Below are 22780 nucleotides of genomic sequence, written 5' to 3'. Positions count from 1 at the left end.
GGACTTTAAAAGGGCACTTCGCAGCAGACGCGGCATTTCTCGATTTTACCAGTAGAGGGCGACAGAGCTTCAGTTAAAAAAAAATCAAACCACCAGGCCTTTGATTAGTTTTAATCTGAAGAAGGTTCCCTCCCCTGATAAGTCTGTGCTTCTGTGGACCTCTCCTTACATCCTGTCTTTATAGGATGCTCGTCTTCAAGCTCACATTATTATTTTAAAAAAGCTTTTTCTTCCTATGCCAATTCTTTCTTTCTTTCTTTCTTTCTTTCTTTCTTTCCTTCCTTCCTTCCTTCCTTCCTTCCTTCCTTCCTTCCTTCCTTCCTTCTTTCCTTCCTTCCTTCCTTCCTTCCTTCCTTCCTTCCTTCCTTCTTCTTCTTTCTTTCTTTCTTTCTTTCTTTCTTTCTTTCTTTCTTTCTTTCTTTCTTTCTTTCTTTCTTTTATTGTATTTCAAGAGCTATTGAAAATGGAGGAAACCCGTGGCGAGGCCGAAAGCCCTATGCAGTAAAGTTTTTAGTGTGCTCACTCATCCGACAATTACTCACTTAGTCTTGCTTTGTGCTAGGTATGATTCCATGACTAGAAGACTTTACGGTAAACACCATCTGTAGAGTTCACATTCAGATGGGTGACACAAATAGCTAAGAATTATCTAATTGTCAGTATAAGAAGAAAAACAAAGTGAAATGAATCACAAACCATCTCTAATGGAGTTTGAACTTCTGAGACAGTCAGGAGGCAGACACTGAGCAGAGGGGCTTCTAATATTACCAAGAAGAGAGTCCCCTGATGTCTGGCTACTAAAGAAATGGACCCAAAGGAATTAGATAGAACTCAGAAATACTGACGCGTGTTTTGCTCCCCAGAGGTCTGCAGTATAGGTTGAGAGATTCACCTAGCCAACTGACAAGGCGAAAGAATGCAGTCTTGAGTTGGGGCCTCTGGGGTCCTCGGTGTGTGTCGATCCTCTGATAAGTAATTTTCCTCTGAAGTATAATGTCCAGACTTTGGAAATGCTGACATTTGGAGTCAGGTGACCATCACTCCTGACCTGACCTGTCTCCATTAGATATCAGTAAGGGTTCTCTCTGCAACGTATTCCAAAACTTCTCTGTAAATGGCCAGGTGTTGCCTATAACAAGCATTGATCTTTCTTCTAGTTTTAGGAAACTATCATCTAAAGACAGGCAGTGTCTGAGGAGCAGTGCCTCAGAGGATATGGAAAATCTTTTGTGACCTCATTCCCATTTCTAGGAAAATAATCCAAAGCGCCTTGCCTTCAGGCAGGAGTTGGAAGAGTGTGCACAGCAGTACCATAGTATGCTGCCTTAGGCTAGGTGCATGTGCCTCAGCACTGAAGCGACACAGAGCCTTGTCTCTCCTTGATACTCCTCAGTTAAACAACAGTGGAGCTGATGATGCTATTAAGGACATTGTGTCTGATTATCACTCACGCTGGGAGATTTTCCTAGGGAGTCAGAAGCCTTGGCTCATACATCATAGCTAAGACTCCAGGGCCCCCTCTGTAGTGAGGAGAGTTGATCTCCTGGTTCTGGATTCTACCTCCATCACTGTGCTGAGGGAGTTCCGCGTCGCCCAGGGGCTGTAACCATAGCTAGGGGATACTCTGCTGTTAGTGATATGCTGGCATCTTAGAAGTGAGGAGAGTGCCAAAGACAAGCGTTTGTGTCTCTGCAGCCTGGTTCTTATGAACCTCCCGAGGAAGCTCCAGACGGCACTCCTCAAATGGGCATTCCGAGTTTTAGAGATTTTGAAGATGAAGAAGGGAGGCCTAAGGTTCTTAGGCTTAGAAATGAGTAATCTTGGGGTTGACCGAGAGCAGTCAGATAATGTTCCCTTTCCACGGTGAAGTGATCCATCTAGCCTCACAAGCCCCATGTAAGGAAGTAACCGGCATTCCAGAACAGCCTGAGGTAGCTGCTGCGCATGCAACATCAAAGTTACTGGGGGGAGCTTGTTGAAATTCATATTCCAGACTTTTCTCACATCCCACACCATCTTCAGAGACTCTGAATCTTAAAGGGGTTGAAAAGGAGCCCAATGGTCTATGACTGGAACATTCTGCCAGGAGACTCTAATATTTCCTCAGTTTGAGCCTCTGTACTAATTTCCATGTAAACTCTAATTCTGTAGGCAAATAATTTCGAATTCTTGGGAGCAATGACCTCCAGCGATACTTCACCACACCCTTGACTTGAGTAATGGTAAAGGGGCTGTGGAGAATATTGGTTGCCTTCTCTTACTGTCACAGTTTGAGCCATTGCTGATCTGAAAGGGTGGTTCTGCAGAGAGGCTGTGAGCACTAGCTGTCACAGGACTCAGCCAGAACCCTCAGTAATGGCTGCTCCCCAGTGACATCACGGAATGTTACCAAAGTGCCAGCATGGCTAGAGAGATCGACATTTCTTTGTCTACCCTCCCAAATGCATCACCGATAACGTGTACGATTTTTTTTTTTTTTTTTGACTAAGAGTATTACGGAAAGGCAAATTCCCTTTCCAAATAAACTCATTGTCAGAGAAAAAGGAAACTTTGGGCCGTTTATCTGCAAAGCACTGTCCCTGCTGTGCTCAGGTGCCATATGCAGACTTGAGGGGGAGGAGCCTGTCAGGGTGAAATGCCATTTCAAATACTGTCAAAAATGACAGCCCATCATGTGACTGCCTTGTGATTCCCTACTGGAGAGTTGAGCCATATGTAATTTGTTGATCTGCTCAAGAGTACAAACCTTGTGGGAAAGGAGGAGAAGGGATGCCCCCCTTTCAGCAGTTTGATCCTAAGTCAGCCATGACCCACCCTCACTTCCGGTCCGTTACCATGACCCACCCTCACTTCCGGTCCGTTACTTGGGTTATCAAGTGTTATCACTGTGGGTGTTCAGATATCAAACTGTTTTTCTTGGCAGGCACTGCTATTGTTAAAAATGGCCCCGCAAATGTTCCCTCTCTTTGTCCACGCATGCCAAATATTTTCAGTCTTACTTGTGCTTCAGGCTTAGGAAAAACACTACCATTTTGAGAAAGGTTGAGAAAGGTTTCCTAATTCACTGAAAACGAGGCACCTTTCCCACCCCCTCAGTACTTCTCGGAAGGCACGCACCCCACACAATGGATTCTGTAGCTTTTTCTCTCTATTTTTTTTTTTTTCCTGCTGGGAAGGTGTGTGTAATGATCATCCTTGAAGCTCATAATTACAAAGCATGTTATAAAAAAAAGAAAGATTTAACGGTAATGATTTAAACCTCCAGCTTAAGATACCGGGGGAAGAAATCAATAAATTATCTCCAGAAGATAGAACCAGAGACAGAGCCTCGGTTGTGTTAGAAACTGACTTTCTTGCTGCTGGGACCTAGAGATATAGGTAGAAAGGTCTCAAGAGAGGGTCAGAGCATTTGGGGACAGGCATCTTGGGGTCCTGGGAAAGAGGCTAACTAAATAGGAGTATAGATAAATATACATATGCACACACACACACACACACACACACACACACACACACCCTTCAAGCTTGTATGTACTGTCTGAGCAGAACAGGGTCAGTTCAGCACATACTTGGACCTTCCCAGGGCTGTGCCTGTTCTTGTCAATACAACATCCTGCCTCTGAACTACAGGAATAGTAACTCAGTATTTATTTACCACATGTTGAGGCAACTCCTCTCCTTTCCTTGTCAGCCACCACAGGCTCTCTTCACTCAGGTGGGCATTCTTTGACTATTCCTCTTGACTGAATTACAGATTCTCTTTCTTAAACATATGTGTGTGTGTGTGTGTGTGTGTGTGTGTGATTTTCAGCTTTAAATTTCATTTAAAAATATATGCATGTGTGTAATACATTTTTGTTCACCTTTGTTTCCTTCTGCCATGCCCACTCCCTGCCCACTGATGCTTTTCTTCCTTCGTTCCTACTCTCATCCCCAATGAGTTGAGCTCTGACGACTTGCCTGAGCACGACTCGGGCATAACACTGGCAACTTATTAGTGGCCACTCCACTGAAGAGGGGCTGCGAGCTCTAGTAACCATTAACTGTCCAAAGTCCTTCAGTGGGCATTGGAGGATGTCTTGAATTCCTTCCCTATACAAGATGAAATGGTGGTGGTCCCAGTCTTAAGCAGAGAGCCACATCTCAGTCCACAGTGTCTGGGAGACACAGTTTCCCAGCATTCTTCTCCATCTTCCGGCTCTTACATTCTCTCTGCCCATCTTCCTTGACATCCGATGAGCCGTCAACGGGTTGGTAGCGATGTCTCATTTAGGATTGAGCATCCCAGAGTCATAGGTTCCCAATACTTTGACTTGAACTACTGATTTGTCTTGAAGATTCAACTCACTCACTGGTTGGTGTTTGGAAGACTTTGTAATTCTCTGTGTTCCCAAAAGAGACTCGGTCACGCTTTCGATGTTTTCGTAGGACTTTGTATGGACATCCACTGTTGTGCTTAGTACTCATCAACAAACTCTTCTAAGCTGGGTGCATCTTGGGTCCTGTTGTCATCCCGCATCCGTCTTTGGATCCTCACCTCTTGACATACGTGGGACGTTGCGTGGATCTTGGACTCACAAATGAGTCATTTGTTCCAGTTTATTTTCCTGACCACTAACATCCATTAACAATCAGAAAGCAATTCCCAATTAGAGCATCCTACAGAAATAAGGAGGTTCTGTTTCAAATACATCCCCAGGTCTCCTCATCATGCCTTGCACAGCATGAAAACTATCATTTCAATGCATAGGAACCTCGTGTTGCGTGGTGAGTCTTGCACAGGTCTGTCTCATTAGACCTCTCTATTCAGGCTAACAATCAGGACTCCAAGTCAAAGAACTAATGAGGACTTGTTCCAGCCGAAGAGATGGAAACTGGTCTTCATTACTGAGGACACAGCATTCTGAGGACAGAATAAAGTGTCAGTCTGAACATTGTTCTAAATCAGTTAAATCCGGCTTAACTAACCTGGATGAATTTTCATGTACAGCTTGTAGGTTCCTATTTGCGTGTGTGAATGTGAGTGTGCGGGAGCCTCCCAAAGGCATATGTGTGTGTGTGGGGCATGTGTAACATAGTGCACAACTGAAGGTCAGGGGACAACTTTATCAATTAATTAAGGATTACTTTATATGGATGAATGTTTTGCTAGCATGTAAGTCTGTGTACAGGTATGTCCCTGGGGCCAGCAGAGGCAAGACTGTAGTGTTGAATCCCCCAGAACTGGAATTGTAGAACGTTGTAGCCTCCGTGGACCCGGGTCCTCTGAAGGGGCAGTTGGTGTTCTTTCTTTCGGTCAGGAGCATTTCTCAAGCCTCAGAAAATAACATTTCTCTTTTTACATCTTTATGTGGGTCCCAGGGATTAAGCTCAGATCTTCAGACTTGCATTGACGAGTACCTTCCCTGACCCCTAGATTCTTTTTAATTGTTTACTATCCACTCAAGGTTACCACTTCTTTCCCAGGTTTCAAGTAAGTGTACTTCATAACAAATTTCTACACATCATCTTCTACATGTCTCTAACAGAGGAAATAAAAGAACTATATAATGTGTTCCAGAAGCTCCATGAATCCCGCCAGCCTTTACCATATTCAAATGAGGAACATGGAATAAATTTTGATCAGATGTGGTTGGCTTCGCCAGTTGGAATCAGAAAGTTTGAAACCAGAGAGGAGTCAGAGGGCTATAGACCAATAGAGGACATTTATGAGAACAGGTTACTTATTAGATTCTATTATAGTCTCATATTTAAAACCCATGTGGTTGACATGGTTTCTAATTCTAACACACATCCAAAAGCCCCTCTTGTCCCCTTAGTAATCGATCCCTCCTGTTGGCCTGCGCCTCTGCCACCATAGTTTCTTTCTTCTAGAAGGGTTTCCCAGTGCAACCTCACATTATACATCATGGTTGTTTATATGTGAGAGGGTGACGGTCTGGTTTCTTTGCTCTGAATAATTTTGTCTGTGCTGCCAAGTGTAGTTTGCCCCTTTTTATTGCGGAGCATTACTCTAAAAGACAGGTCTAAAGTTTATTTTTGCATTCAACTATCGACAGATTTTAATTATTGTCCACTTGGGGCTATCATCAAAGACCCTGCTGGAGATGATAAGGTGCTTAGATCTTTGGGCAGATAGACAATTGCTTTCATTTGTATTCAGCTAATGCTAAAGAGTGGAATGGATTAAGTCATGGTAGGTGAACAGTTATAATTGTAAGAAACAGGTAAGCTTTTCCTATTGTGTTTCGATGTTGCTAGCCTTCCAAATCCGTAGGGTGAAGTCCTAAAGTTCATGTCGCCAGGAGGTGAGGCCTTTGCAAGCTCAGCCTTCACAAATGGTGTGAAGAGACCCTAGAACCTGGCTCATCATGGAAGAAAACAGAGACTAACACCATCTAAATAAGCTAGAAAGCAGTCCCACAGCAGACAATGAATCTGCTGAGCCTCCAGGGTACTGAGGGTGCTTTCTGTCGAGTACATGAAATAGGTTGTTAGTGTTTCCTTCACTTTCTGCATTTTAGAAACATTGCTCAGTTGTCTTCTGGCTTGCTCTGCTTTAGGCGAAGAGCTCGTCTTATTCTGTTCTTGTTCTGTTCTTGGTTCATGTGTAGAATGCCTTACCTTCTTTTTCTTACCTTATTTTACATGCTAGATTTCCCATTCCTTGTTTGTTTTGAGTATTTGGGTTGTGATGTGGCCTTGGATAGTTCATATTTACAATTTATTGAACATCTTGTATATGCGGGTTTTTAGTATTTTTCAGATTTGGCAAATATTGGCTTAAATTTTTTGAATAGTTTGTGACTTCCTCAGTTCTTTTGTAATCTCCCTTTCTATAATGTATAAAATGAAACATTAAGAACAAACATATACTGTATACCATACACTATATATTATTACTATATACTGTGTAATATGAAATATGTGATGTGTTATATGTAATATACAATATATACTCTACAATATACAATATGTAATGTGTAATATATAGTAAATAGTACATATTATACAGTATATAGTAATAATATATAGTCTATGGTACACAGTATTCAGGATATAGGATACGGTATATAGTATATTATATGTAATACTATAATATATAATAGTATTACATATAATATATTTATATAATATATTTTTCTTATTGCATTTTAACTTTTTTATGTCTTCAATTTCACTGATATTGTGTTGTGCAGTGTCTAAGCAACTAACACCATGTAATATAGACAGTGTTTTCTTCATTTCTCGAAGTTCAACTTGGGTTTTTCATGTCTCACAGGCCTTTCTTCACCAAGCCTATACTTCCTTTGCCTTTTTCTAAATAATGTAGTCACTCGACTCTAAAAAAAATCCTTCTTTAATAGTAATTATCACCAGCAATACAATTTTTGGGTCTATTTTTTCCTGATTCAATTGCTTCTTTGTAGTAATATATTTTTTAAACAGGTGATGTGTATGCTAAACTTTGCCTTAGTGGATAATGGCTTCTTTGGTATTCTTTTAAATATTTCTTTTTAAATTCTTTGCTAGTTTTATTCATTTATTCATAAGGAATTCTAGTCATTTCACTCTGATATCTTCTCTCATGCCTCTCCCCCTTTCCCCCAATAATTTCTTTTACTATTTTCATTGTGTGTGTGTGTCTATGTGTGTCTGTGTGTGTCTGTCTGTCTTACTGAGTTTAATTAAGATTGTTTGCATGATTATGGTTGGTTAATTTGTGGTTACAAGTTAGTAACTTGTAGTTCAGTCATTTGATCATTTGCTTTTAAGTCAAATTTTACCCTCCTCCCAGGGCAATATCTGTCTGACACTGTGAACAAAGCATTGCAAAGCGCTTTTCAACTTGATCAGGAGAAAGCAAGCTATTTCCAGCTATGTGTCACTGCTGGCACTGTTAATTTGAATATTTTGTTTCTTGTCTTGCTTTAGGCAATTTTATTACATGCATAGGATGATTAGGATTCAATGAACGGGATGGAGATGAATCCTTTATGCATTTCTAGAACTCTACCTGCAGCTCCCTTCTCTCCTGGAAGGCCCTTCCTTTCCTACAGCCTTTCGTGCACACGCCTAGTCACCGAGGGCAGTTCAGGTTCTCAACTGCTCTCTCAATGACAAGTCAGTGAAGCGTCTGAAGTCCATGCACTCATCTGCATTGCAATCTAGAAAGTTTCTCTTCCCAGTAAGCTGGGCAACAGTAGCCCTCATTTCATTTCTTGACCTAATGTCGCTATCTGCTGTATCTTGTTTACAGAGAAAGGCAAAACTACTTCTCTTCCTCTGTCAAGGTTCAAGATGCATATCCCCTTTGTAGATATTTATACACTGTCTGAACAAGGTTGGGGAGCGTCGTCACAATATCTTAATCAAGCCACGTTATCTTCAGCAATCTAAGAAACATCTGGTCTTATTAGTGAGAAAGATGGCTGGAGTACTTTAAATTGGGGATGTAGTGTGAGATTTTTGACAACATATTATCCAGTCTTCTTAAGATCAGTGCTCAGTTTAAGAGTGTGCTGTAATATATACCAGTACTCACAATGAAGCATTGTGATGTAAATGCTAAACACCACCCAGCCCCTGAGGAAATATTGGTGGACTTGTGATGGGCCTCAGTTTCCAAATCTCACTAGGGAAGAAACAACTCTAGATTTCTCTTCTTCCACTTGTGTTCTGAGGTTACATGTCAGACCATGTGGAGAAATGACACTATGGTGGCCCTTTGAGTAGACCACTGCTCCATCTACTGATTTGAATACATATTACATATAGTGCATGTATGTCTGTGTACATACACATACATACTTACAAGACCAGCTACTTTTGCTTTCAGTAAATCTCTAAAGGAGAATATTTATTTCTCTGGGCAAAGGAAGAGGGAAAGATTCTAATACTGAAGCCGGAATTTGTCTTTCAAGGTCAGGTGGTGGTTAGGAGAGGGATCTTTTTCTTTTCTTTTCTTTTCTTTTCTTTTCTTTTCTTTTCTTTTCTTTTCTTTTCTTTTCTTTTCTTTTCTTTTCTTTCTTTCTTCTTTCTTTTTTAATAGGAAGAGTATGTCTGTGGACCTCAAACATTTCTCATAGTGTTCCTCACTAAGCTATCCATCCATAACCTATCCTCTGATCAAATATTCAGCAGGCTCATCTTTGAGTGATATGCAGAAATGAATAAAACATACTCTCTATGCCCACTGCCTATAATCAGTGAGAAACCAATCAAAACCACCTAATTAACATGAATCGTTCTGCATGAAATGCGGCTCAGCTGCCCACTTTCTAACTCACTATCAAACCAGTTATCAAGACCTCCCCACCTCTTACATACAAGTCTGGGTATTTTGTTGACGTATCCTTTGCTCCTGATTTTCTCACACTCGGTTTCAAAGGCACTACAAGTCTATTCATAGAAAGATCAACCCTCTCACCTTTAAAGACAAGTCACATCACATTAATCTGATCATAGACACAGGAAGCCGTAGCCGAATCACTACAACTCTTTGATCCAGAGCCCTCTCAGGTGACCCGGTCCAGATTTTATGTGGCAGCAAAACAAATAGCTGATAGTTGAGTAAGTGTTATCTACAAGAGACAAGGTGCTAGGATACAACAAAGGAGGTCCCCGGCTGCCATGGAGGGCATCGATTGAACTTCAAGATGGATGGAGATGTCAGCTCTTGGTCCTCCATGGGCCTCAGGAAAGGATGCTGGCTTCAGTGCTGTGAAAAAGAATCAAACTGCCACAAATGCTTGTCTCACAGGCATGGAGATATTGCTCTTCAGTAGTGTGGGCAAGCAATGTAGAAATTCATCAAAAAACCATAAAGAAATCTTTAGTCTTAATCTAGGGTTATCTTCAAGGTTTACTTTTTAACTACACAATTCAACAGTATATGGAAACTCATTATCTCAGTACTTGTGGCAGACGCTTCCTCAGTTCCAGGGGAAGACTCCCCAACACATATCCATAGCACAAATGTCTCTGCCATTAAGCCCTATTTTCTATCCTTTCTATATTTAGTGATAAGGAGAATCAGTTGACTAATTGTGATACAGCCATAGAATAGAATGCAACTTGGGAATTAGAAAGCACAATGGAAACACACAGCATCGATGCATCTCAAAAGAGTGCCCAGTGAGATGAGACAAATAAAACTGAGAACTTACGAATAATGCATTCATACAGAATTCTGCAAATGTAAATGTTAGTGACAGGAAGTAGAACAGTAGCTGTCTGAAGTTAGGGATGATTTCACCAGAAATGGGAGGAAACATCTTCCAAAGAAGCCATCTAGGAAAGAGTTGGCTCAGTGTATATATGTTTATTATTTCTTGAGTCACATTATGTTATGATCACGACCTCACAGGTCTATACATGTATCTTCAACACATATAAAGTTGTGTTCTTTAGGGTTATTGTTTTTTAGGCTGATAATTTACTCCAATCATATTATTTACAAAGAGAATACTTACTGAACTTATTATTGCTTTTTGTGCTTTCAAGTTTCTTGGGGACACAATATTCAGTTCTCAGGGATCCCAGTTGGATAACAAAATCCCAGTAATACCAGGGAGCTACTCTCCAGGACCAGAACAAGATGTTCTGGTCCTCAGCTGGTCCCTCTTCTGAGGGCTATGCTCACAATCCCATGCTTCTCCAAGGCTTCTTCAGGGCGATGTGTTGAGAGAACGTTAAACGCGCAGGGAAGTAAGACTGAGACCTTCCTGCACTTCCATCTCATCTGACCCTTGACCCTTCTGCAATGGAACTTCTCATCTGTTTGGATTTCTGAGACACTGACTGTGCTGCATTTAATGGTGGGTAGACTTACTCTTTCTTAACTTGGAAAAAATATCTGGTGTGGTTTCCATTTTTGTCAGTCATGTTTCTGGGTCTTGAGGGGCAGGCTTCTTCCATTCTGCCTACCTGTTGGAGCTGGTGAATTGTCTAACATTCTTAGAAACTCCTCTCACTCTTGACGGTACATTAACTCCCTACCCATCTCACTGGCCAATATGCAGTCTTCTTTACCACTCTTTTTTTTTTTTTTAATTTCTCAGCTCTTCAAGTGAGAACAAAAATTATGCAATTGGCAAGAAAGTGGATGCAACTGGAGGTAATCACATTAAGCCTAAAAAGTTGCAGAAAGACAATAATGTATGCTTCTTTTTCTTATTATTTTTGGTTCCTAGAATATGATGGGAAACATGTTAAACATTATATATACATATATGCACACACACACACACATATATATATATTATATATATATTATATATATATAAGCTTAAAAAAGTAAGTTAGAAAATGAGAAAGTGTCTCTGGGTGCAGTCATCATGTGTCCTCATTCTCTGCTAGCTCCATTATGTTGGGAATTTCACTAACATTCATGGGTACATTATTACCAAATTCCCATTATGATTTTCAAATATATTCCTCAAATCTGGAACTTCCTCTGAAAAACCCTTATGAGCATCCACCAGTCCAGCTGATGCTTCTTTTCATACGGCTAGGACTTATCTTGGACCTCTTATGTTAAGCACTCCATCAAACACCTTCTGTCTTTCCCGTCGGCACTACTGATGACTCTAAACCTTACAATCACCAATGACTTCTTGGTTTCTCTTCTATCACCTATCCACCTCTATCAAAATCCATTCTTAGACCAAGAGATCCCTTTAAATGTTAAGTCAGTTCTCATCAACCACCTGTTACAAATCCCTCAATAGTGCTCAAATGTGCTCAAGGTAAACTTCAAAGTCTCCGGGATCCTCCTCTTCTGTTGCCTCCCTGCCCAAGCTCTCTAGCCACACCAAACTGTTGCTTTTCCTTACATTATCTAAGCTTCTTCCTACATTGCTGTTACTGTTTCCTCAGTCTAAGATCTCTAACTCAGATTATTATTTCCTTTAGGTTTCTGCTAATAGCTTATTAGAGAGGACATTCTTGTCCCTCTTAAGCAAAATGCAAATGTAGTCTCTCAATCTTTCTTTGTCCTATAATATTTAGCCTGCTTATTGATGTCCATTGACTGTTACTACTGCTGTACACATATACTTGTTTATTTTTTATCCTTCTGTCTTGCACATCCCCAAACTAGGTAAATATAATTTAAAAGTCTCTGCTTTATTTATTGCTGCATTCTTGATGTTTGGACACAGTAAGCAGTAAGTAAAATGCAGTAAATGAATCAAACTGTTTTGCTATGATAATAAACATCACTCAAAAGCTCCCAACACATTTCATCCCTTACCTCTTTCTCTCTTTGGCAACAGTATACGTATTCTTCACGTCTTAGTATTTATGTCAGAATGAAGGAAAAGGGGGTCACTCTGTTAGGCTCCAGACCAGCACGGGGGCAGTCTGGTGATGATAAGTTTCTGGTTACCAGCCTGGGTACCTTTTCTTACTTGTCAAGAGGTTGTCATATGTTGATGTGAATAGTGTTCTCTAAGCCCATCACCATGCCATTGCCATCACATGGTAGATTGTTACCAAGAGTGAGAAGTCTGGTACCATCACAAGATTTCAGAAAGTTGGGGATAGTATCGAGAAAGAAGTCTTTGTGCTCTGAGCCAATCTGACAGTACACTGTCAACTAAATGCTCCAACGTTTCCCAAATGTCTTAATGCACGTCAGAAATTCACAAGGATATCCCTCTATAATCCATATTATCACAGCAGGAATTTAATGGTGATGTAACTATCACCCTGTCCTCAGTCCCCTTGGTCCCTTTACAAGTCTTACTAATTGTCCCAACAATGGTCTTCGTGACAAGAGCACCTAAATCAGAGTCATGTGTGACATCAGTTGTCCAATCTCTTCTCTTCTTCCATCTGGAAAATTCCTTTTGAGTTTTCATTTTTTTCTTTGACTTTTCTGGCCTTTAAAATGAAATTCCAGTTTTTCTGTGCAGTGTCCTGTGATTTTGGTACATTTAATGATTCCTCCATGTTAGACTCTGGGTTATGTGCCTGGGGTAGTGAGGGTATGTGCCTGACTCCTCATGGAAGTGCGGCAGGTGGGAGGCTGCTTCCACTCCCACCATCCCTGCCATGTTTATGTCCTTAACATGCTGGAGGCCATGCCTTCTAGACTTCCCTTCTTATTATATGGCTCACTTTTGGTTGCTATTGCAAATCTTCTGCTGACACTTTCCAGTGCTTGACAAACGGCGTCCCTTTCCTGCTGACTCCCGTGTCCTGAGAGCATCTCATCTTCAGTAAAGCTTCTCGGACTTTTGAGCAGGCTCGTTCATTTTCTAAGGCTCAGTGTTAGACACCTCTCTAAGGAGCACCAGTTCTTTCAGAAGAGAATGATAGTTAGGGTCTGGGATCTGTGCCTGTTGCTCTGATGACCTTAAGCAGACAGGCTTAGGGAACATACTTATGCATACATGCATGCATGTAGTTCTATGCACACTCCTGGTTTTCATTTCCATATGCACCTATATGCATAGCATTATTAAGTAGCCCATATTGGCATCTATATTTCCATTTCAGGGCTCGCTTCACTTTTCCCTCTGGTCCTATTATACTTTTTTTCACTGAGTGAGTGTAAAAGTTGGTTCCTGTTATTCCTATGATATATCTTTACTTCATCTGTCTCCATGTATGGAACTAATCACAGTTATCAGTTGTCCCCAGGACCACACCTCTCTCGCCCTGCTCCAGGTCATCCCTCAGAAGGATGCTCTGCTCACCCTGCTCACTCCCTGATGCCCTGCGTTGTGTGGGGACAGATGCCTCATTGCCCAGACTCTGACACCTTCCCACAGGCTTCCTTCCCTTGTCTTCCTTCCACCTTCCTTGGCCTTCTGGCGTATCTCTGTGCTGGCTTGGTTTGTGTCAGCTAGACACAAGCTCGAGTCATTGGGGAGGAAGGAGCCTCAACTGAGAAAATGCCCAACAGATAGGGCTGTCAGCAAGACTGTAGGGCTGATACAGAAGAGCAAAGTCCATTGTGTGTGGGCCAACCCCCAGGATTGATGGTGATAACCGTGATGAGTTTTCTTATAGAAAGCAGGCTGATCAATTAAACTTTTGTAGAAACATCTTCACAGATACACCAGTGGTTTCTATGGTCATTCTAATGTCTACCAAGTTGACATTTAAGATTAACCATCACAAGCATAGTCTTTAGTTCCCTGTCTTTGTACCACTTCTGAATATCCTCACTTTTATTTATTTTATTCAAATGTGTCACAGAATGCACTCGTTATGATTTGATATAAAAATTTCATTGATGAACAGTTTTACCTCAAATGTGAGCCATTATAAACCCATCCTTTCCAAAAGAAGAAAAAAAAAGGAGGAGGAGGAGGAGAGGATCTGGAGGAAGAAGAGGATGAAGAAGAGGAGGAGGAAGAAGAGGCAGAGGAGAGGAGGAAGGTTGAACAAGTTATAAGGAGCAGGCTAGTAAGCAAACCTCCCCCCCCACCACAGCCTCTGTATCAGCTCCTGCCTCTAGGATCCTGACCTATTTTTTTTTTTTATCACAGGAACAGCAATCCTGACTAAATCAATTTTCTGCAGGCATTATCACCTGACTAGCCTAGCTACATTTTATTTTGATTAGTCTTAAATGGTGTGCAAGTAGACACTGGTTTCAATATACTGCAGCACTTTTAACCTAAAACAGCACATTCTATTTTAAGTGTGCTGTTTCCTGAAGCCAACAATATGTTTCTTTTCTTTTTTTTTTTAAAAAGATTTATTTATTTTATGTCTATGAGTACACTGTAGTTGTCTTCAGACACACCAGAAGAGGGCATCATATGATATTGTAGATGCTTGTGAGCCACCATGTGGTTGCTGGGATTTGAACTCAGGATCTTTGAAAGAGCAGTCAGTGCTCTTAACCGCTGAGCCATCTCTCCAGCCCAGTATGTTTCATTAATCAGGGTCCCATATCCTTTTTAGCCTTATCTTTTAAAAGGGCGTTGCTATGGCATTGCTTCATCAATTAAGCTGATTAATTATAGCATCAAAAGGCTAATCCATTCAGGGAGGTGCCGCTCAACTGCGAAGACCAGAAACTTTATGTAACCTGTGACAAACAGATTGCAGGGTTTTAAGGCTGATTTGGGAATACAAACTCTCTGGGGTGGGGAGTGTGCAGAATTGTTGACTATTGACCCACTTAGCCGTTCAAAGCAATTACTTGGAAGGATAAAGGTGAATTGACACTGTGGAAGGTTACAAGGATCAATTCCCCACCTCTTTCCAAGGACTACAGAGAGGTTTAAAAAGAAAGTAGTGGTTGAGACAGTGTTTGTGGTGGTGACGGATGTGAAGTGTCTTGTGGCATAATCATTTGCAATACTTAAGGGCCAAGCCATGAAGAAGAAGAAGAAGAAGAAGAAGAAGAAGAAGAAGAAGAAGAAGAAGAAGAAGAAGAAGAAGAAGAAGAAGAAGAAGGTGGTGGTGGTGTATGTGTGTGTCCGAGTATCAGTCTTTCCTTTGTCTTTCCAGTGTTAAGGACCATGACAAACCTGAACGAGACAGTGAGCTAATTTTCTTGTCCTTCAGCCACATTGTAAACTCTTAAGAAGTGTGAACAGAGGCAGACTTTCTAAAAGGCACCCTGAGTTTTTGTCATAATGTCTATTCTTATATGAAAAAAATACTTTAAAACGATGAATTAAATTACTACCTGTGCTGGTTAGTTCTTGCCCGCTTGACAGAAGCTGGAGTTATCTCGGAAAAGTGAACCTCAGTTGAAAAGATGCTTCTATCAAACAGCCTCTCAGCAAGTATATGAGGCGTATTCTTGATTAAGAATGTACGTGAGAGGGCCAGCTAGCTCACAGTGGGCTGCCGCTCCTCAGGAGTCGCTCATGCTCATTGGTGTATGCAAAGGCAAGATCAGGGAGCTGTGAGAGAGAGCCAGTGAGTAGCTTTCTCCAGTGGGCTCTGCTTCAGGTTTTGCTTCTAGGTTCCTGCTTTGTTATGTTCTTCCTGGCTTCTCTCCTAATGGACATGATTGTGGTATCATGATGCATAAGCCAAAACAACAGCAGCAACAACAACAACAACAACAACAACCATCACAACAAACCTAAACAAACAAATAAACCCCTCATTCTTCTTCCATTTATTTTTCTTTCCTTTTTTTTAAATATTCTTTTTTTCAGATTCATTTTATTTTTTATGTGTATGAATATTTAGCCTGTGCCCATGAGAGTCAAAAGAGGGCATTGGATCCCGAAACTGAAGTTACAGATGGTTGGGAGCCACCATGTGGGTGCAGGGAATGAAACCTAGGTCCTTTGTAAGAGCATCTTACAGCCACTGAGCCATCAGTCCACCCACCCCATTTATTTTTCAGTAGAGTGCAAACTAGCATACTACCCAAGGTGCTCTGGAGATGTCTCAGCATTGCTAGCCTCTCTGCCTTTAGAGTGAGGACATTCCAAGGCACCATTTTACATAGTAAAGATGGCGCTCCTTTGCATCTGCATAGTGACCTGGTCAAGCCTCTAAATGTCTTGATTTGACTCTTTCCCAGAGTCCTTTCACAGTCATAAAGGCAAGTTACTTAACAGTTCAATATTTATTCCCCTGCAGCTTGAGGGTTTTTATAGTACTTACCTAGTAGGGCTTTTGTGGTGATTAAATGAGGCAATGTAGATATAGTTGTTAGTAGGACACCAAGGCTGGTCAGCATTGATGGACGCTCTCAACCCTAAGCTGTCGTTCGACTCTGGGACCGCATGTGATTTTAAAGTTTCCCTTCGAAGGCAGCACAGTTGCATCACGGTGTGGGTGTGTAGAGACTATACAGTAATTCAAAGTTCTGTTCCCCTGTAGCGGTGATGAAAGGTAGCTGGCTTTTTTTTAAAGTAGTCGCAGCAATTCAAAACTTGAATACAAGTCACCGCAGAGCAGGGGAGAGGTTGAGCCCCACCAGGTGTTCTCTTTGAGAAAACTTCAAACTTAAGCTGGAAAGAGTGAGAAGAACTTGGTGATAGAACTATAACAGAATACACCCTTGTTCTGAGTCCTGTGGTGAAGGTTGTAGGAATGAATTGCTAGTGCCACCCCTGGAGGCAATGATGAGACTCTATAACAAAGGGCAGAGGAGCTCAGCACTTAGGGGAGGAACATAGGTAAAAGTCAATGAAGAAAATGTGAAATTCTGAAGGCTAGGCTATAGTGTATCATTGGGTAAAACCGGAAATGAGCCAGACTGAGCTAACGGCCATTAGTAAACCTAAGATGAGGAGGTCTTGATGAAGATAAGAAGTCTTGATAGACCGAAGGACCTGAAGGAGAAGGGTCGAATGGGCTGACAGAATGCAAGACTTCAGTGGGATCTTGTATTTGAAGATTTTAGTCTTGGATGACTTCCAAATGAACGATATTGCTAGTTGGTGTTCTGCCTTCGTAATCTTACTGCAGTGAACTACCTGGGGCAGTTAGAAATTATCAAGAGAAAGGTTGAATTTGAGATTTCAGTCCATGACTTCATGGTAGGGACCATATAGCTTTGGACCTGTAGTAAGGTCACTGGAAGGGTCAAAAGTGCATGTCTGAACAAATGGATCATACTGCAAGCTAAGAAACAGAAAGACTGAGACATTGGAGGTACCCTACAATTTTCTTTTATGCTCTAAACCCACTGACCTAACAATCTAGTACAAGGCCCCATCATATAAATGTTCACAGTACCTTCCAATACTCCTACCCTAGAAATGGGGGACCTTTGAGGGGTCCTGTCCACGTTCAAACTTAGCATGATCTTGAAAATACATGGGAGGAGAGTCACATGAATATTCGAGAGTTGAAGTTAATCTGCTCAGCCAGAATTCAGGGGCTCAGCCTTGACATTGGTGGGGTTCAAAAGCACACAGGAGTGCTTTGACTTCTTGTTTAACAAATAAATCTCTATTCCAGTTTTCTAGGGCATGGGAGCCAGAAGGGAGTTTTGGTCTTCAGAAAACATCTGGTTGCTCTTAAAAGACAAAGAAAAAAGAAAAAAAATGAAGAAGAGAGAGAAGAGTAAAAGGTGTATGTGTACGTGTATGTGTATGTGGTGTGTGTGTGTGTATGTGTATATGTATGTGTATGTGGTGTGTGTGTACGTGTGTGTATGTGTATGTGTACATGTATGTGTATGTGGTGTGTGTGTATGTATATGTGTACGTGAATGTGTATGTGGTGTGTGTGTACGTGTGTGTATGTGTATGAGGTGTGTGTGTATGTGTGTGTGTATGTGGTGTGTGTTTGTATGTAGTGTGTGTATGTGGTGTGTGTGTGTATGTGGTGTGTGTGTATGTATGTGTGTGTACGTGTATGTGGTGTGTGTGTATGTGTGTGTATGTGTATGTATGTGTACGTGTATGTGTATGTGGTGTGTGTGTGTATGTATGTGTGTGTAAGTGTATGTGTATGTGGTGTGTGTGTATGTGTGTGTATGTGTATGTATGTGTACGTGTATGTGTATGTGGTGTGTGTGTGTGTGTGTGTATGTGGTGTGTGTGTGTGTGTGTGTAGAGAGAGAGAATTAAAAGAATGTGCACATGAAGAGTTCAGTTCAAAGTGTTTTTAATCACCTCATAAATGCTTATCTGGCAGCCAATGGTGCCTACTAAATTTCATCTATTTTGGCTCAGGATGTGAACTGTCTCCTGTACACGATGGGAACAGAGGCTCAGCAATTCAGTTCCCTGTCTTCCTTATCACGACATACTCCGTCATAACTACATCATGGCTACACCACACGGCAAGGAGAGCTGAAGGGTGCAGGTGGAATCAGTTGTGATCCACTCGCTCCAGGGACGATCCAATGATCGTGATAAGCAGTGCTCTCAGAAAGGCAGATGGGCGGGGTGGAGGGGTTGGGGGGAGGGGGATAGAAGAGAGACAGAGAAACATTACACGGCTAAGAGTCAACCCGCCATTGCTGGCTTTGAAGACAGGGAAGAAAAGCTAGGAGCTAGTGGACTCCAGGAGCGTGAAGCTGACAGAGGCCACAGATTTTTAAGGCAGCCAGAAAGGAATGCAGCTCCTTGATTTCAGCCCAGTGAATTCCGTTGCAGATCTCCAGAACTTAAGACAACAAATCTGTGTTGTCTTAAGACAGTAAGTTTGTAAATTTTTTTAAAATTTCCACTAGCAAAAAGCAGGAACCAGTGTCCCTCAGAAAGTCTTGATAGCTATGTTTCCCAGTGTGTAGCCCTTTGGATCTTCCATCTCATGCCTTGCATTTTGGGCCCCTGGGGATGGTGTGGTTGCCCTGACCCAATGCAAGATCACCTAGTATCCAGACATTTTGTTGAAGGCATGCGATTGGCTGTCAGGCAAAGAGACCTCTATACATGAGGCCAAATTCCTTCTGAATGGAGTAAGGGGGTCTGTTTCAACCCAGAGGTAAAGAATTTTGGCTGGGTTGCCCTGGAGCATTCCCAAGATGCCTGGCAACTCCTGCTCTGTGGCATCCTCTCACTATGGAGAAAGTGAGTATCTGAATGGACATCCCAACACACACACACACACACACACACACACACACAGACTCACACACAAACACATACAGAGACACACACACAGACACACAGATACACACACATACCCCAACACATACATACACAGACACAAACACACACAGAGATACACACCCCAACACACACACAAGCACACACACAAACAAACACACAGACACACACATACACAATGCATACACACACACATACACACACACACACACACACACACACACACACACACACACACACACACACTGCAGCAGCTGCATGTGCTCAAGGCCTGCCCTGTTTGGGATGAATTCTTTCTCCATGTTGCTAATGTGCTGCTGGTGGAGGCAAACTGAGGTAGTTTTTGAAAAGAAAGCAGGTACTGACCTGCAGCTACAGAAGGCCTCCCGGACATTTGATCCATTTTACCCCATCCTGCAGATGAAGAGACTTGTCCAGGGTCAAGATAGCAGATTAGCTTGGATCATTTCCTGTGTGTCTTGGCAAAGAGAAAAATTGCTTATTAGTTGTTAAGTGGAAATCTTAGTCTGCGCTGGAAGAAGAGCCCAGTGGTTGCTCGTGGGTGGGTGGGGAGTCTTGACAGAATAGGGTACATTCAGGGTCTGGGAGGAGCTAAGGATGCTGAGTCGGGTCTCCTCTGGCCCATAGCTCACTATTTGCTAGTACATTTCATCCTGTGTAGGGGAGGTGGGGGTGTTGTTCTCGGAGCCTCTGACTGGTTCTTACTCCGTTTCTTCCTGGCCAGCTGTCTGGGGTCTCCCCTATTTGGCCCGAGTGCCCAGGCTCTGAGCCCGGAGGGAGGAGCTTGAGGGAGGAGGGCGTCCCCAAGGAAAACGTGTGAGCTGGCTGGAGGCCTGGCGGGTGGGGAAACAGAGGGGTGGGGATCTGGGGGTGGGCTGCACCCCTTGGCTCTGGCCCAGTCCACGCTCTGGCCTGCAGAAAGCAGAAGCCGTCAGTCAGCTCATTCACTCCCCTTTCAGGAAAGGGAGAGAGTACAAGCTCCCTGGTCCTGTCTGTTTGAAACAGCCGCTAGAGCTCTCGGTCAGCTTGCGGGCCGGCCGCTCCCTTCCCACGCCTGGACCATGCTCCGCTGCGTCTTCCTGCGCGGCCACAGGCGAGGACTCGATATCTGCAGCTGAGAGCTAAAACTTTTTAAACTTTTCTTCTCCCCAACAACTGAACCATGCCATGTGCTCGGGGGAGCTGGCTGGCAGAGCTCTCGATGGTGGCTCTGCTTCTTAACTTTGGGGCTTTTTGCCACGGGAGACAAACTCAGCCCTGGCCGGTTCACTTCCCAGACCCGAGGCAAGGTTAGTGCCTTTTCTTTATTCGTTTTTTCAGACAGTGGAACTTGGTCTGTCCCCCTCCCCCACCAGGCAGGGCTGAACTCTAAGCCTTCTGGCCTGTCTGAGGAAAACTGGGCTGGGTGCTCAGGCCCAGATCTATCCTAGGGCTAAGGATATTTCCCTGCACACTGAGGGGTGACACCCCGCTTCGAAAGTCCCAAGAGTGCGCTCGCTCCCCGACCCCACCCCCTTTCAGTTTCCCGCTTTGCACACTGAGACATGGAAAATTATTTTTATTAACGAGACCCAGCTGGTCACGGACCGTCATGGCAAATGTTTCCTTAATTTTAAAACTCCGGGTCTGGAAGGTAGAAATTTTATTCCGGCCTCCTGCTGTGCACACTTGGCTTGTGTTTTGGTTTCCTGGAAAGATTTAGGGTTTTGTTTTTGTTTTTTTCTTTTCAAATGACATTCCTATTGGGGAGAAATTTACCTCCTGGGGATTCCGGTTCTCTGTCCTGCTTCTCAGATTTTTCTCTGTCTAAATTTAGTGATCCATGCCTGTATTCTGAAAGAAAGCACTGGGAGACTGTGAAGAGAGTTTATAATTGTATTTCCTCCTCCTCCTATTATTATTATTGTTGTTGTTGTTGTTGTTATCATTGGTAAAGTCCAGGGCAAAGTAATGCTGTTGCGTTTGTTTGTTTGCTTGCTTGTTTTAACTTTGAACTTAATTCAAATTTGAACTTTGAATTGAACTTAGAAGAGTTTCCTGTTCAGAGAGGACTACAACTTGGAGGTGTTGTCAGAGCAGGGGTGGGGGAGGGATTGGAGGAGGGGTTGGGGGGATGGGGAGTGTGTGTCCGAGCACAGTGATGACCTGTCAGCCTCTCCCACTACTGACAATGCCCTTGTGTGGGGTTCTGCTACTCTGACTACCATGCCTAGTTTACAAAAGGGGACATTGGAACTTGGAGATCTTAAGCTAAACTGTGAAACACAGTTTTGAGCCAGGTATCCTATTTAAAATTATGCAGCCGTAGCATGATAGCAATAGCAAGGATAACACACACACACACACACACACACACACACAGAGAGAGAGAGAGAGAGAGAGAGAGAGAGAGAGAGAGAGAGAGAGAGAGGGAGAGGGAGAGGGAGAGAGGGAGAGAGGGAGAGGGAGAGAGATGCACTTGTGATGTTTAAAGGATTGCTAGGCAGTGCGCTTTGCCCACGTTGCAAAGTGAAATGCTGCTGAAGAATTCCTCTGCGGTGGCTTAGAGAGCGACCAGATGCAAAGCCCTCTCTCCCTTTGCTTTCCTTGGAAGCCAGAGTAGGCAAACACTGGGGTTAGATGTCAATCATCCAGCACTCGCTTGTGTAAACGGTCCAGATACAATCTCAAGCCCCCAAGTTTAAAATAGCAGCTTTTGTTGTTCTTTGAAAAAAAAAAAAAAACACCAGTGCCTTTGTGAAAGGTCCCTGTTCTGGGGCAGCACAAACAAAGCCAGCCAGCCAGCACTTCCCAGGGCATGCGGAGATGATTTCCTTCAAAGACCGAGCTTTCTCACTAGGCTGTGCTTGCTTCGCATATCTGTGAGGGAAAATGCATCCTGGTGTGGAGCAGAAGCTGCTGGGCCTGTCTGTTGCTCTAGAAAGTGGGCCGTCGTCCCTTTCCCCCTAGTGACCTTTGGGGGATATGCTGAGAATATTTGATATTCAAAAGTAGCTTTAAAGTTCACTAAGCTTATTAATCATGCAGATGTATTTAGATTTAAAAATGCTTTCAGTTTTGAAAAGCATCAATCGTTTAGTCAGCCTTCATTAATGCCATTTACAAGTAGTTCATTCTTTAAGCTAAGAAGAAATTTCTCTGTGGGTTTCCATTAGAACTGAGGGGCAGGGGATGGGAGGGGAGGGGAAAGAGAGGGAATGGAGGGAAAGGTAGGGGAAGGGAGAAGAGGAGAGCTGGAGAGAAGGGGAGAAAGAGGA

The 22780-nt window shown here is 42.7% G+C and overlaps 1 protein-coding gene across 1 annotated transcript in view; it reads left to right on the top strand.

Moving 5' to 3' along the window:
• The first annotated feature begins 20485 nt into the window (after positions 1-20485).
• The window catches only part of Adamts12 (ADAM metallopeptidase with thrombospondin type 1 motif 12), a 304796-nt gene continuing 302501 nt past the window's right edge, over positions 20486-22780 (top strand). Inside the window, exon 1 of the mRNA XM_052160107.1 lies at positions 20486-20812. Within this exon, the coding sequence (XP_052016067.1) occupies positions 20686-20812 (127 nt within the window). The 5' untranslated portion in view covers positions 20486-20685. The remainder of the gene's footprint in view (positions 20813-22780) is intronic.

This window comes from Apodemus sylvaticus, chromosome 16, assembly GCF_947179515.1.
Source record: "Apodemus sylvaticus chromosome 16, mApoSyl1.1, whole genome shotgun sequence".
Classification (NCBI taxonomy): domain Eukaryota; kingdom Metazoa; phylum Chordata; class Mammalia; order Rodentia; family Muridae; genus Apodemus; species Apodemus sylvaticus.
Note: the sequence above shows the minus strand (reverse complement) of the source record. Positions and strands in the feature narration are given on the sequence as shown.